The sequence below is a fragment of the Brassica napus genome, unplaced genomic scaffold (assembly GCF_020379485.1).
Source record: "Brassica napus cultivar Da-Ae unplaced genomic scaffold, Da-Ae ScsIHWf_228;HRSCAF=393, whole genome shotgun sequence".
NCBI classification, from domain to species: domain Eukaryota; kingdom Viridiplantae; phylum Streptophyta; class Magnoliopsida; order Brassicales; family Brassicaceae; genus Brassica; species Brassica napus.
This window is the reverse complement of record NW_026015678.1, coordinates 463-19,178: the sequence shown is the minus strand read 5'-3', so window position 1 is coordinate 19,178 and position 18,716 is coordinate 463. Positions and strand designations below refer to the sequence as shown.

Below are 18,716 nucleotides of genomic sequence, written 5' to 3'. Positions count from 1 at the left end.
TTACAAAAATAAAATATTATTTAACTTTTTAAATTTTAATACCTAATATAATAAATTTAATCCGTAAAAATATTGTAAAACTTATATAAACTATAATATATATAACATATATATATATAATTCTGTACATATATGTATATATATGCATATAACAGATCAAATTTGATATCCGTTTCTAAAAATATTGGTATTTTTGATTTGTTTTTTTTAATTGTATTTTAGTTGTTGATTTGCTTCGTATAGTTACGATGTCCATATTTTTTTGTTCAAATCAAAACGGATAACGAATTGAATCAAAACTTATAAATATTTTGCCCAACTTTATCCGTAAACAATAAAAATAATATATATATATATATATATATATATTAGCTTTTGATTCGTTATTTGTTTTGATTCGAACCGAAAAATCCAAAGTTTTATTTGAACCATGCACATAAGTTTTATATTAAAAAAAATAAAAAAATATATAGTGTGAACACATTTATGAATATAGTGTGAACGCGTTAACATATTTATTATCAAATCATTGTGAGGCTGCCACGTGTATATTATAGTGTGAATGTATTTATTACAATGCTTCTCCTTTAATATATAATGGATATTAGATAGAAGACTTGCCTGTCTGGATCAATGTATTTAAAGTTGTTTAATTAAAAAAGTAACTTATTATATTTTAATTTTATAAGATTTTCTAATTCTTTTTGGAATATGCGGTCACGAGTAATAATTGTGTAATGAAGTTGATGTTCTTTCCTAGCTATAAAAATACAAAAAATGGATGGATACACATACACTAGGCTTTTTCAAAGTCAAAGTTGTGAACAGATCAGATCAAATCAAATAGAATTCCCTTTTAATAATTTACCCCAAGTGGTATAATCCACAGTGACGTAGCCACTCTTTACAACCCCTCCGTGGATTTCACAACCAGACATTGACTCTTCCACCATATAATCTTCACACCAAAAACATTTCTCCTCCACTTGCATACGATGATAATCATATGGCGATCATTTACAACCGTTGGATCCCACGGAGCGCTTCATTACTACTCCTCTTGCTCTTGCTCCAGTCAGTACCATATGGATCAGGTCAGCCCACACCGCCTGTTCCCCAAACGAGAGCCAGCGACCCGGTTGTTATAGTGATAACGGTCTTGTTCTTCGTTATCTTCAGCATGGTCTTCGGCTCAATCTTCTGCCGCCGAAGCTCCGTGTACTCGAGGCCTTCGGTTTTTGGACTCACCGACGCAGATGCTGCAGTGGGCGTTGTCAGGATCAGGAGGTCGGCGGCGCGTGGACTCGCACCGGCGGTTATAGAGTCGTTTCCGACGTTTATCTACTCGGAGGTGAAGTCGGTAAGGATCGGAAAAGGCGGTGTCGAGTGTGCGGTTTGTCTCTGCGAGTTTGAGGATGAGGAAACGCTACGTTTGATGCCTCCTTGTTGCCACGTGTTCCACGCTGATTGCGTCGACGTATGGCTCTCGGAACGTTCCACGTGTCCTCTCTGTAGAGCTGATCTTGTCCAGAAACAGGGTGACGGTGGTAGCGACTTGAGTTCGGATCCGGGTACGGTTTCGTCGGGTTCGGATCCTGAGAGAGGGGTCTTGGAAGCTTCCGACAGGCATCTGCTGGACGGCGTGACGTGGACCAATAGTAACAACATAACGCCTCGGTCAAAGTCAACGGGTTTAGCCAGCTGGAGTATAACCGGTCTTTTGTTCCCGAGGTCTCACTCGACCGGACATTCGCTGGTTCAACCGGTTGGAGATCTCGACCGGTTTACGCTGAGGTTGCCGGATGATGTACATAGGCAGCTGATGAAGACGAGGACGATAAGAAACGTGACGTTACCTCAGGCGAGGAGTTCACGGAGCGGTTACAGAAGCGGTAGTGTCGGGAGCGGGACAGGCGGCGTGTTCTCGTACGGTCGGAAGGATCATAATCACAACCGGCGGCTGCATTCTCTATCTTTCTCCTTCTCTTTCCGAAGTGGTTCTGTTCGGTCTACTTTCGGTGGAGATACGGTGGCTCCGCCGAAGAATTTTCCGGCGGCTACTGAATCTGGTGAACGGTCTTTTGAACGGCTCCGACCAGATGAGCGAGTGTAAATAAGATTCTTGAATGTTTCTGCCTTTGATTGCTTTTTACCATAACAACAAACATGACAAATATTCTTTTGTTGAAAAAGTTTCGTTTGATAATCATCAGGTTTCTGAAACAAAAACATTGTATGTGTGTGAGATTGTTAATATTTGAAGTGTATGTATTATACAATGAGCGAGAGCTTTCTTAAAGCTTAGTTCACCAATACAAAATGAAAAAAGCATTTCAAGAAATATGATGAGATATTCAGTTCGTTTCATTACAAACATTTTGAAGTTCAGATAATTGAAACCAGAACCAAGCCAAAGTCACTACGATTCTATGGCAAGAGCTTCTATTTTCTAGCTATAGCCTATATGATGATCACATTGTGACCTGATACCAATTTGAATGTCTAAATTCCTTTTTTGGAAAGTTAACCCTAACTTTTTTGTTAACCATTTATAACATTTACTTGGTAGTAACCCGTGTCATGCATGAAATAGTTTATTGAATTATTTATTTTATGTTGTATTAAGGGATTTGTTGTCTATCTTTTATGGGGGTGGACATTCATATATTTGTTCGAATTCAGTTAATCTATTCGAATTTCTAATTTTTAGAGTTACAAATTTAAATTGTATTTGAATATTTACAAATTTTGGTTTGAATTTGGTTCGAATCATTGGTTTGATTCGGATTTGAGTTTTGTACCCACTTTAATTATGTATTTAAAAAAATTCAAATGTACTTAAATCCTCAAAATCCGAAAATAAAATAATATAAAACATAAAAAAATTAATAATGTAAGACTAACTATTTAAATTTACATAATAATTAGTTTAATTTAAATATTTGGATGGAGAATAAATAAATATTTTCAGTATTTTGAACATTTTCTCTTATTTTTTATATTTACTTCTGACTATGTTGATAATTTAGATATTTTCATATTTTTGAATATCTAATAGATATAAAATTTAAAATAATTTTACATATTTAAGTATATAATTGTGATTTAGATACTTTTGGTATCCCAAATATTTTAGTTTGGATCAGATTCGTGTATGGTTATCTGGATATTAAACTTTTCGAACCATATGAGTAATTAATCAGTTTTATTTTGTGTTTAGTATTACTTTCAAATCTAGTTCGGTTCTTTGAATCCATGTATTTTACCCAAACTTACTTTCTCTACTAATATAAAGCAAAATAAAATAAATGTAAAACAAATATTCTAGGTTTATTTACCATACATAATTACTGGACCATACTTTAAGAATACCAATAAAAATGGATAGCGTCGTGTCAATATTGGTTAGCATGTTGCAAAATTGACGTAGTCTATAACTAACAACGTGTATTTTCTTATAATTTTTTTTGGTACATATAATAAAAACACAAAAAATCGAGTGAAAATTGTTACAGTTGCATGGAAAATAATGTGATCTCTTCACTCGGTACTTTAATTCTATTTTTCAATTGATTCATGAGTTTTCTTTTCTTTTAAAGCTTTTCTGATTTCTGATTATTTTTTAATAATCTGATTATGTTTTTAATTCTTTGTCTGAGATGAAAACTTCGTAAAAAAAAAATCAATATTTGGCTAAACTAAAGATCCGTCTTTATGTGTAGTGTTTTTTACCTCAGTTTACTTAATTCATAACATTAAGCTTCGTGTGCATAATCTTCAACCATGGCTAAGTTCGGCAAGATACAAAACTTTCAATTTATAAAACATTCTCATTCCAACATTTTAGTTTATGCAAATCTTAATGATTTTATAATTTATTTCTTTCAAAATGATATTATTATGAAGAAAATTTTAGTTACTAATACAAGGGTTAAAATAACAGGAACTAAAAAGACATGATTTAAAAAAAAATAGTGCAAACACATTAAATTATCCGCGGTAGAGTTAAAAAAATTAGTATGTGAACGCATTAATTATTAAATGACTGTGAAACCAATACGTAAACATACTTAAATTGAAATTGATGTGAAACTGTCACATAGCAAATATAGTATGAACGCATTAATGACAAATGTTTTTCTTTTAATATATAGAGGATGTCAAATCTTGAAATGTATTTTGGCAAAATTATAATACAATATTTATTCAATAATTGAGGATTAAGGAAAAAGAGTAAAACATATATTGGCTAGTATACAAAGAAACATGTGTAGCTCAATATAACCCACAAAATGAATAAACTTATAAATCCAAAATTTTATACTAATATCAAAAGTTTAAATGCAAAAAAAAAACCGAAATTATCAAAATTTTAATATATTTCAGCACAAAAATATCATATTTAAATTTAGAGAAGTAAATACGATTCAATATACCCAAGTGATAACCAAATTGACTTGATATTATATATTTAAATTACAAATATAATTAAAATAACATAATATTATTTAAAATAAATTATACATATAAATTACAAATAAAGTTAATTATTAATATTTTTTATAATATGTATATTTTGTAATATTACGAATACGTTACGCATGTTATCAATATCAATCATTACCGTATGTAAAAAGTGTCACGTGACACTAGAGGAGTGGTTGATACCTAATTAAATTAAATTTACCCCCAGCAAATTTCATGTTTAAGAAAAGTCAGTTTCTTTCCTTGAATCTTAATTGACAGTTGGCATTTCCTAAGATTTTCAATGGTCTGAGGAATTACTCGAAGATTTATACAGAAACCAACAAATTGGTCAAACACATACTATATAAACTTTAAGAAGATTTTGTATTCTCTTACAACACAGTAGGTAATAAATATCTCATTAGTCATCATTATACATCAATTTAAGAAGATTTTGTATTCTTTTACAATTTGGTTTATGCCAAACTAATTTTCTTTTGCATATTAACTTATTCATTATATGCAATGTTTGATATAAAAATCGAGTAGCCACAAGTTTTGAGAGTTCAGATTACGTCCTCGTAATTTTGTTTATCTATAAAGCTAGAAAAAGAAGAAAAAAAAATGAATTGTTAAACTATCTCGAAGCAGTAGATATGCCAGCGGACGATATGCCACAGCCAGGATTCGTGAAAAATGAAAGCGACCTAGCCATCATGGTGGCAACGGCTCTAACCTTCTCCATCTTCATCGTGGGTTTGGCTTCGGTTTGCTATCGCTGGACCGCTCGCAGGTTTTACACGGACGAGCAATCCGTAAACCTGTCTACACACCCCCAACATGAACTCCAGACCGCGAGGAGGGGTACGACGAGGCGTGGGATCGACGCAGCGATCGTGGAATCGTTTCAGACGTTTCTATACTCTGAGGTGAAGGAGCAGAGGATTGGTAAAGGCGGGGTCGAGTGTGTGGTGTGTCTTTGTGAGTTCCAAGACAATGATAGGCTGAGTTTGATGCCTAATTGTTGTCATGTGTATCATGCTGATTGCGTAAGTGTCTGGCTCTCTGATCACTCCACGTGTCCGCTCTGCCGTGTGGATCTTGTCTTCCAACAGGGTCAGGGAAGCGACCCGGATCCTGAACTAGGAGTTGTAGATACTACAGAAGCGCGTTTGTCTGAAAGTATGACGTGGTCCAATAGAAGCAGACCGCCTCGGTCTAGGTCGATGAGATTGCCCCATTTGCGAGTCGCTGATATGTCATTATCGAGATCTCATTCGACCGGACACTGTGTGGCTGAACCGGTGGAGAATTTGGACCGGTTTACACTCCGGTTACCAGATGGTGTACGGACGAGACTGATAAAGAAGACGCTGGTGAGAAGCTCGCAGGGTTTGTACAGAAGCAGAAGTGTCGGAAGCAGAAGCGCGAGGAGTGTCTTCTCAGAACAATGGTGTAACTATAAGAACCATCGGCGGGTACATTCGATGACTCTCTCCTTCACTGATCATCTTCGCGTATGGTTGGCAGGAGATGTGGTGGCTCCGCCGAATACTGAGCAGTCATCTAGAGAATTCCGACCAGATGATCTAGTGTAAGAATGCTAGCTTTTAAGTGTGTTTTTGTTGCAACATATTGTTTGCGATCATTTGTATTTGAAGATGATAATTTTAGAGAAAAAAAAAATGGAATGATAATTGTCAGAAGTGGAATTTGAACCACACCGTCTTACACCACTCGGCCATATAAGAACTCCGACCAGATGATCTAGTGTAAGAATGCTAGCCTTTAAGTGTGTTTATTTTGTTTGCGATCGTTTGTATTTGAACATGACAATTTTAGAGAAAAAGGGAAAAAAAATTGGAAATATAAATGTCAGAAGTGGGATTTGAACCCACGCCCTCTTTCGAAGACCAGAACTTGAGTCTGGCGCCTTAGACCACTCGGCCATCCTGACATTTTTGAGAGGATGTGGGTGATATGTTTTACATAATTATAACCTATGTCAAGCGCATACAATTCAACATGAAAACTAATCAATCTATCAGTATGGGAACTGTAGAATAGTGTCCCCATATCCTATGATCTATCTTTGGTGTGAGGAATATACTGAGTGAAAGAGACGGTTTAGACTTCTGGTAAGTAGTAACTAGGGACATGTGTTACACCTGAGATAGTATATGTAAATGGCTGAGATATGAAGCCATATCCTCCTGGTCGTTTTTTTTTCAAGTTGAGATTTGATATGAGACTGTAACATATCAGCTAGACTCAGCTAGAGAAAAAAAGAGAAAACTCAATTGTCAAGATCAAAGCTCAAGTTCTAGTGGATTGCTACCAAACCCAATGAGTATAGTTCTTCTTCACATTTGAGGAAGTCCGAGTAAACAAGCTTTCGTGTCTAGTTGTTTATTCTCGTTCTTCGTTCTTTAATCAATAAATCTAAGGAATCTTAACAGGAACAAACCATGGCACCAAGTCTATTAAATATCACCCAGACAAACTACAAAGAATAATATCAAAACAATGTTTAGCTACAAATTTTTTTTATCAATCAGTAATGTCGAAACAAAGCTTAGCCTCATCCCACGGACCATTAATCTCAAACTTATACTCCTGCATCCTTATCAACCAATAAGGACACACAACATTAACAACAACCACAAGCACCAGAAACAAAACAAAGAACAACCTATGCAGCGCATAAACAGAGTACATCGTCAAACCCATCAACGCAAACGAGAAGCCCAAATGCAACCCAAACGAGAACTTCTTGATGCAGTAAGCCACAAGAGGAGCAAACAAAAACACTTGTAGCGAGAAGAGCATCACAGCGAACACATGTCCCCTCGAAGGAAGCCTCGAAGCGACAAACACCGACGCAACAACCGAAGCGTTAACCGATATACAGCTCGTCAAACTCGGACTCTTCAACGCCCCCGGGGCTCTGATCGTGGACCCGGAGTAATCGTGCAAGAAGAGATGGAGCAAGAGGAGGGACACAGTCACGGCCCAGATCGAATCGGAGCTTATCGATCTCGTCAGCGTCTGGTAGACGGGAGCTAACACGTAGAGTCCTGTAGTGAAGAACGTGATGTTGATTACGTAGCGCAGGAGGAGGCGCAAGGAGAGCATTTTTTCTTCGGTTAGGAGGAGGACCAAGAAGCCTAGCGCTAGGAGGGAGAGGTCGAGGAGGAGGAGGGAGGTTTCGTCGAGGGATGATTGGAGGGTGTGGAACCAGACGAGGACGACGAGGGCGACGATGCAGAGGTATTGGGAGATTGAGATTGAGTCTTTCATTACTTTGAGTAGGTCGCGGCGGACGACGTTGGCGTTCATTACCATTTCTTCGAGGAAGGTTTCGTCGGTGTAGTTGTCGTCGTAGCCGATCTGCATCCCTCCGTAGGCTACTTTGCGCCATTTGGGTCTTGGAGGAGGAGGAGGAGGAGGAGGAGGAGGAGGAGGAGGAGAGTCTCCGGCGAGGTTATTGTCCATTTGGGGATTCTCCAGTGAGCGTGTGATGATGGCGATGGAAGATCGAAGAAGCAATTAATGGAGAGGAAGAGAAGATTTTGCGAATTTGTGCGCTTTTTGTAATAAAAGAAAGTATAGGGGACTTATTGGAAATAAATTGGGGTTTTAACGCAATTGTATAAGAAAAGAAAATCTCGGTCGGTTTTCATATTGGGTTTTGTCCAAAGCTTTAACATCTGTTCTTCGTGTTCTGTCAAGCTTAGACTAATTCAGATTCTTATGCATTTGTGGGTCCAAACACAACGGGCCTTTACAAGCTAAACCCATTAGGTAGGCTTTATTTTCAGACAACACTGTTTAAAGGTTATGTGAATTTCCGTCTCGTAACCGTAAAAGGTACCTAGACTCTGCTACCTTCATAAGGTCTTGCTGTTCTAATTAGGAGATACTCAGAAGAGTTGAGATGTTTCATTGATTTAAATGCTTTTTGTGTGGATTCTGATACTTGGGTTGGTATGTTCAGTGGTGTGTTGGATGTCAATAGCATTAAGTACAGCTCAGAGTATAAATACAGGTAAGCTTTGGGTGTTTTCCCTGTTACATTAGTATACAGAAAAGGTGTTAAATTGTTTTTTTTTGTGTTTTAACTGAGAATTACCGGTTAACTCATGTTGCTTCGATCAAGTTTAAGAATAAGAATTGATTATTTTAGTCGAGAAAAGATAGCTAAACATGAGATTTAGTCAAAATACATGTCAAGCAGATCTGTAAACTCGATGGCTGAGACAGTATCTCACTAAACAGAAGAAACATATAAAATAAGGTTGTAGATTAAAGCAGAGCATCTCTCAAAACTCATAACGTAAGTGATCAATCAAAATATGAGGCTTTGAAACGGAATAATCATTACCAGTTCAGTCATCTTCTTCATCATCGTCTTCATCTTCCTCCTCAGATGCTTCCTTTAGCCACTGTATGAACGTCTCACACTGCTGCAGATAAACTTTGTCGGCTTCATCCGCGCCTGCTTTCTCTTCCGCCCATCTCATTATCGCATCTTCCTGCACCACATCTTTCTCATATAGAACATGCAGAATCTGAGCAAACAAAGGTCCCAACTCCTTCGCAGTTTCCTGACACATCTCTTCAAACTTCATTATCACTTCTATCTGTTCATCAGTTTGCTTTACATAGAACCCAAGAAGCCCCTTCCACTTCGTAATGATACTCGAGGCGTTTTTATACAGCTCACTAGCAGAGCTGTGTGGAGTATCAACTGCTAGCTTCATCATAGAGTAGAATATTGCTCCAGCACAATCCGCAGACTCCATGTTGTATGACAAACGAAGTGAGTTAATCTCCAAAACTCCAAGTTCCACTTTGATACCCTCCTCAACAGCCCTTAAGAAGGTACCTTCAACTTCTCTCTCAAAGTAACCATAGTCATCACCAGGATCGTTCACATCAGTGTTGATACTATCAGCATCAGATTTCAACTCTCCAGAAGTCGGGACAACACTTTCGTCCTCCATGTCATCATAATCATCCATGGCCTGAGTGATCTCAGCGAGTTTATCCTCGGGGATTGGTGCAACAGAATGCTTCCACTCCTCATCATGAGCCCCTTCACATACTTCCCATATGTAACCTGCTCCATCAGGACCAAGCTCAGATCCTTTGGACTCCATTTCCAAACTTAGACCAGACAAACGATCTGCAGCCCCACTGCTACTGTCAGCATATTCCAGCTCCTCATCGCTGTCTTCCTTCATCGGCTGTTGAAGCAACGAAACCTTAGAATACGCAGGTACAACAAAGTCCCTCCCAACCACAACCTTGAAAGACAGAACAACACCAGGTTCCAAAACAGCCCCAGCTCTGATTCTCACCCCATCACAGACAATAGCGTTCCTTATCTCACACCCATCTTCAATAGTAACATTGTTCCAAATGTAGGACCCTTCAATCACCACATTAGATCCAATAATACATCCACTCCCAATAACCGAGTTCAAGATCCTATCCCCATTCCCAATCTTTGTCCCATAACCAACAACAGTAGAAGCCCCAACATCAGCAGACCGCGACTGAACCACATCACAAGCCCTGTATATCCCTTCTCTCCCAAGCTTAACAGGACGGTTCCCACCGAAATTGATATCCGGCACATAAGGATACGTCCACCTCTGGATTATATCCTTACTAACAGTATCATAGCTTCTAAAATTATCAACCCTAGCAGCATAACTCGAGCCAATCTCATGAGTGAAGATCTTATACCCCATAATGTCATCAACAAGCACACCTTTCACAAAATGACGCCGCAAATGCTGATAATCAAAGTTATCCTCAAAGAGACTAAGCACCTCAGGTGAACATATATCAATGTAACAATCCTGCATATCATTATACAACAACACAGATGGATTACTCTCCATCAAAGACTTATCCAAGCAAACACTCCCTCTCGCGTGATCAACCTTATCCTCTTCGTAATGAAGAAGCTGCTTCGTTAACGGATCAACAGCGATGAAGAGCTGATCAGTCCCTAGCCTCGACTGATGCGTGATCAAGGAAGGTTTCGATTTCTTGATAACCATCGTCATGATAGCTTTCTCGTCCTTCTTCTTCCTCTCCCTATGTTCTTGAATCAAATCAGCTAACGGCATGTTACTCACGGTGTCTCCGCTGACGAGGACGAAGTCGCCTTGGATCTGAGACGTCTCCGTCTGCTGCTCGTAGATGTAACGCAAGGCGTCTCCGGCGCTGATCGATTTGTGAGATTCGATCGTCCTCACGACCAGGTTCGGGTGCGTGCGCCACTCGGAGGTTTCGAGGTAATCGATGATTTGCGTGGAGTGAGCGCAGCAGAAGACGAAGACCTCTTCGATTCCGGCGGATTCGAGCCAGGCCAAGGTGTAATCGATCATCGGGACGTTTACGAGTGGTAAGAGTACCTTGGGGCGTTCTAGGGTTACGGGACGGAACTTTGTGGTGAAGCTGTCGGCGAGGAGGATGGCTTGGAGACGTTGACGGCTCTGCTCCTCGGAGTCGTCGGAAACCCTAGCGCCGCCTTTCTTCTGAGCACCCATCTCTTGATTCCGATATTGTCTCTCTCACTGTTCGATTCGATTGGAGATTCTCACGATGGAAACCTAAAACCCTTACGAGTCTAGTGATAAAAACTGAAGCTCGAATTTGAGAAATGAGGGTTAAATGTGCTCTTTTTGAGAAATGTCAAGGTCCTGTTTGCAAATTTATATTTTCACGGTTAAAGTACTTAAAGGAATAGTAATAAACATTACATGGTCTAATGATTCTACAACTAAATGCTTTCATAGCTCAGTTGGTTAGAGCACCCGTTTAGTAAGCGGGAGGTCTTGAGTTCAACTCTCAATGAAAGCATATATTTTTATTTTTTGGATTTTATTTTGCATTGCATACAACTTTCCCAAAACTATTATATTAACGCTTCAAAGTTTTGATTATTGAAAAAAAAGGAGGACTCCTTTACCCTTTAATAATACACCCTAACCAAGATTCAACAGTCTTTATTACAGACAGCTAGAGTTCTTCATTACAGAGATCTCGTCAATGTTTTGGCTATTGAGTGGGATGTACTGAGACATAATAGACACTATGTTTGAATCCATGCTAGACTGGATTATAGTTTTGATAGAAAAGGATAATTTATAGTTTCATGAACTATGCGTAAAAGGATGTCATAAGTAGAAGAAGGTACTTGAAGAATATATAAGAAGCTAAATGACATGCCTGCAATGGCGGTTGAAACCACAATTGTGAAAAACCATCCGCTTCTTCTGTCTGTACAGGCCGGTGTCAATGTAATTAACGAGTAACATATCGTCGCGAGGGTAACACTTGGATGCCTTTAAAAGTCCATAGAGACATCATCCAAAAATGTTACCAATTTTTTTATGGGCCTAAAAAGCCCATTCGGGGGAATTGCTTCGGTTAAACATGAGAGTAATAGACAAGATCCCAAAAAATATCTAAAAGCTCTAGTATGAATCCACAAGAGTGGTCGTCCCACAAAACACCACCACGAGCCATGTAATGATCAAATATCTAATTGCACTAAGCTCGATGCACGCCAGCCATTTTTCACGTGTCCATATTCATATTTAAATAATACTACATTACAATATAAAACGCGTTCGCATCTGATACAGATATACGCGTAGAAAAATACGCAAATGAATCAGTTTGTGTATTATACAAAATGCTGGTCTAATACGTCTGCGTTTCAACGTCTATATAAACGTTTTGACAAAATAAACCAAACAAAACATAGCTCAAGTATGGACCTCAAACTCAAGCCAAGCTTCTTCTTCTCCTCTTTTATTCTCATCTTTCTTCTCAATAGTTTTGATTCCGGATCAGCATCTACTCCCAAATGCATATCCACCGAGAGACAAGCTCTTCTCACCTTCAAACAATCACTTACCGATCTTTCCGGTCGACTCTCTTCTTGGTCCGGACAAGACTGCTGCAGCTGGACTGGTGTTCTCTGCGACGCCCGGACCGGCCACGTCGTCAATATTGATCTCAGAAACCCGAGTCAAGCAGTGAACTCCGATGAGTATAAAAGAGGTTGCTTGCGGGGTAAGATCCATCAGTCTCTGACCCGTCTCAAGTTCTTGAGCTACCTTGACTTGAGTTCAAACGACTTCAACGGCCTGGTGATCCCTGAGTTCATCGGACACATCGATACTCTGAGGTACTTGAATCTTTCTTCCTCATCGTTTTCCGGTGAAGTTCCTAAGAGTCTTGGGAGCTTGTCGAAGCTGGAGTTTCTTGACCTGTACGCTGAGTCGTTTAGTGACTCTGGTCCGTTTGCTTTGCGCGCAAGCGACCTCAAGTGGCTGCCTTCTTCACTGACTTACCTCAACATGGGGTATGTGAATCTAAGCGGCGCCGGCGAAACCTGGTTACAGGACTTCACTAGACTCACGAAGCTGAAGGAGTTGCATTTGTTCAACTGTGAGATCAAGAACTTACCTCCCTCCTTGTCTTCCTCTGCGAATCTGAAGCTTCTTGAAGTTCTTGATTTGTCTGAAAACTCTCTCAGCTCGCCCATACCCAGCTGGCTCTTTGATCTCACCAGCCTTAGAAAGCTATTCCTGAGATGGGACTTCCTCCAGGGATCAATTCCTTCTGGATTCAAGAACCTGAAGCTTCTAGAGACATTAGATCTGTCTAATAATCTGGAACTCACGGGAGAAGTTCCACCGGTTCTTGGAGAGCTTCCTCAGCTAAAGTATCTTGACCTCTCTGCAAACGAACTCAACAGTCAAATCAATGGCTTTCTAGACGCTTTCTCCAAAAACAAATACAACAGCTTGGTCTTTCTCGATCTTAGCTCCAACAAGATGGCTGGGACATTACCTGAGTCTCTCGGAGCGTTGAGGAATCTCCAGATTCTTGATCTTTCATCCAACTCCTTCACTGGTTCGATCCCTTCTTCTATAGGAAACATGTTGTCACTCAAGAAACTCGATCTTTCTTTCAACGCCATGAACGGGAACATCCCGGAAACCTTGGGGAAGCTTGCGGAGCTCGTGGATCTAGACTTGATGGCCAACACATGGGAAGGCGTTCTCCTGAAGTCTCATTTCGCCAATCTCAGAAGCTTGAAAAGCCTCCGTCTAACAACTGAACCAAACAGATCTCTCGTCTTTAAGGTCCCGTCTACATGGGTTCCTCCTTTCAAACTGGAGCTGATCAACATCGAGAACTGCCGGATCGGCCCTAAGTTCCCAATGTGGCTTCAGGTACAAACCGAACTCAACTCCGTCACACTCAGGAACACTGGTATTGCAGACGCAATACCACACACCTGGTTCTCTAATATAGCTTCTGATGTAACGTACCTGATTCTAGCAAACAACAGAATCAAAGGTACATTACCTCAAAGCCTCGCGTTCCCAAAGTTAAACACCGTTGACTTAAGCTCCAACAGCTTCCAAGGCCCTTTCCCTCTCTGGACAACAAACGCAACAGAGCTTCGTCTTTACGAGAACAACTTCTCAGGTCCTCTTCCACTCAACATTAACGTCTTAATGCCGAGAATGGAAAAGCTATACCTCTTTCACAACAGCTTCACCGGACCAATCCCATCGTCTCTATGCGAAGTCACCGGTCTCCAGATCCTCTCCCTAAGAAACAACCGCTTCTCCGGTAGCTTCCCAAACTGCTGGCACCGTTCCTTCATGCTTTACGGAATCGACGTCTCCGAGAACAGCTTATCAGGCGAGATACCAGCCTCTCTCGGCGCGTTGCCTTCTCTCAGCGTCTTGCTTCTGAACCAGAACGCTTTACAAGGTAGAATCCCAGACACTCTTCAGAACTGCTCCGGTCTTACAAACATTGATCTCGGAGGAAACAAGCTGAGTGGGAAAGTGCCATCGTGGCTGAGTAAGCTGTCTTCTCTCTTCATGCTTCGTCTGCAAAGCAACTCCTTAGACGGTCAAATCCCAGATACTCTCTGCAGCGTTCCCAATCTACACATTCTTGATCTCTCGGGGAACAAAGTCTCAGGCCCGGTTCCGAAATGCATAAGCAACCTCACAGCCATTGCTCGCGGGACAACAAACTTCGAGGTGTTCCAGAACCTTGTCTTCGTAGTCACAAGAGCTCGCAAATACCAAGAGATTGTCAACAGCATCAATCTTTCGGGAAACAACTTAAGCGGAGAGATCCCAGAGGAGATCTTGGACCTCTCTTACCTTCGAATCTTGAATTTATCAAGAAACTCCATGGCGGGAAGGATTCCCGGGGGGATTTCGAAACTTGGTCGGTTGGAGACGCTTGATCTATCGAGGAACATGTTGTCTGGTGCCATTCCTGAGGGCTTGGCAGCGATATCTTCTCTGCAGAAGCTGAATCTTTCGTACAATAAACTGGAGGGGAGGATACCGCAGCTTCTGAAGTTTGATGATCCGTCCGTTTACATTGGAAATGAGTTACTCTGTGGGAAACCACTTCCTAAAAAATGTCCTAGGAGAATGTTGTAGTAACAACAATATACGGTACTAAGAAGTACCTTACAAAGATAATGTACCTGATCATTCCAAAATAATAATAAAATTATCAGCTCTAAGCTGATCAAGTTGTATCCACTTACAGGAACTTGGCCACTGAAGACAAATCAATCCTATAAACATTTGAACGAGAAACCATTTCTCTTGTGCTTTTATCAAATTCCAATTCTACCCCCTTGCGGTGGGAAATTGAGAAATATTTCAAAGTTGTCCTCTATATTTTACTTGTTGACAAAGTAGACCTCTATACTTTAGTTGTTGACAAAGTCACTCACATTCATGGTTTTATGATGCGATATTTTGTTTCAGTTAAGAAAGCTTTTCTTCTCTTTTGACATTGATCGCAGCATGAGTTAGCTTTTGCTATTATTCTTACCTTTTCTTCTCTCCTGTATGAAGAGATAAAGGTGATGAGCCATCACCTTGTTCATATTTTTAAAAAGTTAATTTTTGCAATATAATCAGCTAATTATTTGATTCTCTTTTTTTTTCCTTTAACTTCCATCACTGTTTGATCACAAAATGTTTCACACATATCAAGCTAAACCAAATATTGAAACTAGGAAAGGTATTGAAACTAAGATGTGTTGGTACTTGGTGCTATGAGTAGGTTGATTAAGTATGTATAACCAACCGGGTGCTGGTGTCTTGCAAAGTTACAAACCATAGCCCATACTATTTTAACTGACTGATTTAAGAATTTTTGGCACCATTGCTTTTACTTTTTTACTTATTGGAAGTTGGAACTTCAGAAAATTAAGGTCAATGTAAGTTTTTAGTATCAGTTTGGAATAGCTTCAAAAGCTGAGACTTGGCGCTTTGTTTTATAAGTATGGGGGAAGCTTTTTGTAAAGCTACACTATTTACTGGTTGTAAGTTTTTTTTGTCTTCTCCATGTTTTGCAAATAGTGCCTCACCAAAATAGTTATGATTTATATCAAGAACTCCGCGGTTCTTTTTTTTTAACAGGACCCATACAAATTAAATCAAGTTTGGCCATCGCTATGGATTTAGGGAGAATCCGATAGTACCAACTGGTTATGAATTATATGAGATGATAAAGAATTTTGTACATGTGTTCTCTTAACAAGAGAATCAGGACATATATTAAAAGTTGTAAATCTAAAAAATCACTGTACTGGGTGAATTCCTCCAAATCTGCTTTGAACTTGTGTCAATCTATGGATTCTTTAGTCATTTTGTATAAATATTCGTACTCATCCCAGTGCCTAAGCTGCTGATCATCTTGGGTTGGGTGATTAGCTAGTTTTGTGCAGGTTCAGAGATTGTCTGTTCAGAGTTCAGTGGCAATCTCAACCCGGTCTTTGGCCGTTTGACATTTGGGGGTGTTGTACTTCGTGCTCTCTGTTCGTCTCCGGTCTAATAAATGCTCAGTTTAGTTGATGCGGGTATGCTTGGCCGCTACAGTTACTGTGGCGGACCCATGATTTTATAAACTTGGGTCAGAAATTAATTGAGCGTTAAAATCAAAACTAAAAAAAGAAAGAAAATAAGGTGTCAAGAGCAGTTTGAACCCTGGTTTAGGGTGTCAGCCGAAGTCAGAACACCACTAGAACTAGCGAAATTCAGTTGTACATATTTAACAAACTAGATTTATAAAATTTAAGAGGTGTCAGCTGAACCCCCTTCTTTATACATAGGTCCGCCACTGACTGTCTGTTTGTGTGGATAGGTGCTATGAAGCTCTCGGCAAGCTTTTCTTAGATAGATCATTATTTTTAAGAGTGGATTCATTAGGGAAGCCAAAATTACCGGGTTCCGGCTTTGAACTTGGCTCATTTTTCGTGGCAAGTGGATGGTGTGGACTTGGTCGAGCCTCTCGGTAGGTTCTGGTTCTTGTGTATGCTCCTGTTAAAACAGTTTAAGTTTGTGTTTAGTCTTAAATTTTTTTATTTTCTTCTTGTTATCTTTGTAATCCTATCAAAAAAAAATTAAATTTTACCAAAAAAAAAAATATTCGTACAATCTGTTTCAGAAACGGCTGAATGAATGTTTTTTTTTCTTAGGTACGACATAGCCAAACGTAGACTCTTCTTCATTTCGACATGTAATGATGATAGTTTTTCCTGGCATCCTTACAACCAAACGTATTTCCGTCCATGTTAGAAATACATAAACCGATCATTTAAAATATAAGAAACATGCTATTAGTTTGTTACTATTAAATGGATAAAGGATCAAGATATGTAATACGATGGGGGAAAGTAAGAAAATGATGGTTCAACGCAGCTTTGGATGCCAGGGGTGTCTTCTCCTCCTTTACACGCAAAAACTATACCGTTTATAGATTTCATTTTTATTTCATTTTGCCACTTTCATCTTTTTCTTTTCCAGTTTTATTTTGCCTTTTTAGCATGCAGTACATAGTTTTGAAGAATATAATGACAAATTCATGTGCAGTAACTACTGTTTGGTGGTGTGTAAGAATAATCCAGACTGTATTACAATAAAGAAAAAATCAAATATCAAACCAAATCGAGATAAGTTTACTTCGCTCAGTAAGTTTCTAGCAAACTAGAGTAATCGTACCGAGTAACTGAAGCGAAAAAGACTATAATGAACTCTGTCTAATTTGACGAATTTCTAAACTAGTTTAAAGCAAAGAATTAGAAGTGCATTGGGTTTGTTCATCATTACCTATAATCTGCAATATGATTATTACCCAAACAAAAGTATACTTTTCAGTACTACTCATCATCACTTAGCTTTCGTTGACACACAGCCAATGCAGGTTCGCGGAGGCATGTGCCTCTGAACTCACCAAGTACTATATTTATAAGTTATAACTATGCAAAATCCACATTTTATATGGTTGGTTTGTGATTATTAGATGCGACAAGCATGACCCAAAGACTTTTATACATATTGCGCTAGTATTTTCTAAATTAATAATTGAACCGGCTGGGAAATAAGTCAATAAGAGCACTTGCAATGGTCATCCCCACATTGGGATCCTTGGGAATTGTTTATTATAAATTTTTTTGCTTTTTGTTTTTGTTTGAACAGTGAAGGACTCGAGTCCAAAAAGCTCGTTCAATGGTGATCCCGAAGACGGAGTCCTTAACATTAAAATATTATATATTTTTTTTTAAAAATTGAAATTGAAAATTTATTAATTGCATAATTAAAATAAAAGGTACAAGGATTCAATTTAAAGATACAAGGATTAAAAGATACAAGGTTTAAATATAAAGATACTAATTATTAATCTTCATCGCCAAATTTATTCCAAATGTTTCGATCAAATCATTCTTCAATCGTTCATGAGTTTGCCTATCACGAAGATCATTTCGGTTGGGAAATATATTATTGAGAATTGTCGGGATTTCGTTTAGTGTAGGGTTTGCGTTTAGGACCTCCGAAGTTCTGGAAGATTCTCCTTCTTCAAATTCTGAAATATCGTACCGCATTGAATAACCATCTCGTTCATCTTCAACTATCATATTGTGTAGTATGATACATGCTCTCATTATCTTCCCTATCTTCTCTTTGGCCATTGTACGAACCGGGTTTTCACAATCGCAAACCGAGCTTGCAATACTCCAAAAGCCCGTTCGACATCTTTTCGGACTGATTCTTGAATTGAGCAAATAACTGTTGTTAGGACTTTGAGGGAGTGCGATAGTTTGGATAAATGTTGACCATTTGGATATATACCATCTGTGAGGTAATATGCCAACTTATACATGT

The 18,716-nt window shown here is 39.0% G+C and overlaps 5 protein-coding genes and 2 non-coding genes across 7 annotated transcripts; 4 read left to right on the top strand and 3 right to left on the bottom strand.

Moving 5' to 3' along the window:
• Nucleotides 1-824: 824 nt before the first annotated feature.
• Nucleotides 825-2,341, top strand: LOC106441202 (E3 ubiquitin-protein ligase ATL9). Its single transcript, XM_013883020.3, has one exon. It carries the CDS (start codon nt 1,007-1,009, stop codon nt 2,111-2,113), a length of 1,107 nt encoding a protein of 368 aa, XP_013738474.2. The 5' UTR covers nt 825-1,006; the 3' UTR covers nt 2,114-2,341.
• Nucleotides 2,342-5,006: 2,665 nt separating this feature from the next.
• On the top strand, nt 5,007-6,781 carry LOC125600524 (RING-H2 finger protein ATL38-like). Its single transcript, XM_048773208.1, has one exon. The coding sequence runs from the start codon at nt 5,124-5,126 to the stop codon at nt 6,063-6,065; it is 942 nt and encodes a 313-aa protein (XP_048629165.1). The 5' UTR covers nt 5,007-5,123; the 3' UTR covers nt 6,066-6,781.
• Nucleotides 6,341-6,424, bottom strand: TRNAL-CAA. The gene has a single exon. It is a non-coding gene; the product is annotated as a tRNA-Leu (tRNA).
• Nucleotides 6,782-6,925: 144 nt separating the features above from the next.
• Nucleotides 6,926-8,188, bottom strand: LOC125600523 (phosphatidylinositol N-acetylglucosaminyltransferase subunit C-like). Its single transcript, XM_048773207.1, has one exon. It carries the CDS (start codon nt 7,960-7,962, stop codon nt 7,018-7,020), a length of 945 nt encoding a protein of 314 aa, XP_048629164.1. The 5' UTR covers nt 7,963-8,188; the 3' UTR covers nt 6,926-7,017.
• Nucleotides 8,189-8,626: 438 nt separating this feature from the next.
• Nucleotides 8,627-11,160, bottom strand: LOC125600522 (translation initiation factor eIF-2B subunit epsilon-like). Its single transcript, XM_048773206.1, has one exon. It carries the CDS (start codon nt 11,031-11,033, stop codon nt 8,856-8,858), a length of 2,178 nt encoding a protein of 725 aa, XP_048629163.1. The 5' UTR covers nt 11,034-11,160; the 3' UTR covers nt 8,627-8,855.
• A 112-nt stretch (nt 11,161-11,272) lies between these two features.
• On the top strand, nt 11,273-11,346 carry TRNAT-AGU. Its single transcript has one exon. It is a non-coding gene; the product is annotated as a tRNA-Thr (tRNA).
• An 879-nt stretch (nt 11,347-12,225) lies between these two features.
• LOC106441204 (receptor-like protein EIX1) lies at nt 12,226-15,083 on the top strand. Its single transcript, XM_013883022.3, has one exon. The coding sequence runs from the start codon at nt 12,264-12,266 to the stop codon at nt 14,976-14,978; it is 2,715 nt and encodes a 904-aa protein (XP_013738476.2). The 5' UTR covers nt 12,226-12,263; the 3' UTR covers nt 14,979-15,083.
• Nucleotides 15,084-18,716: the final 3,633 nt, after the last annotated feature.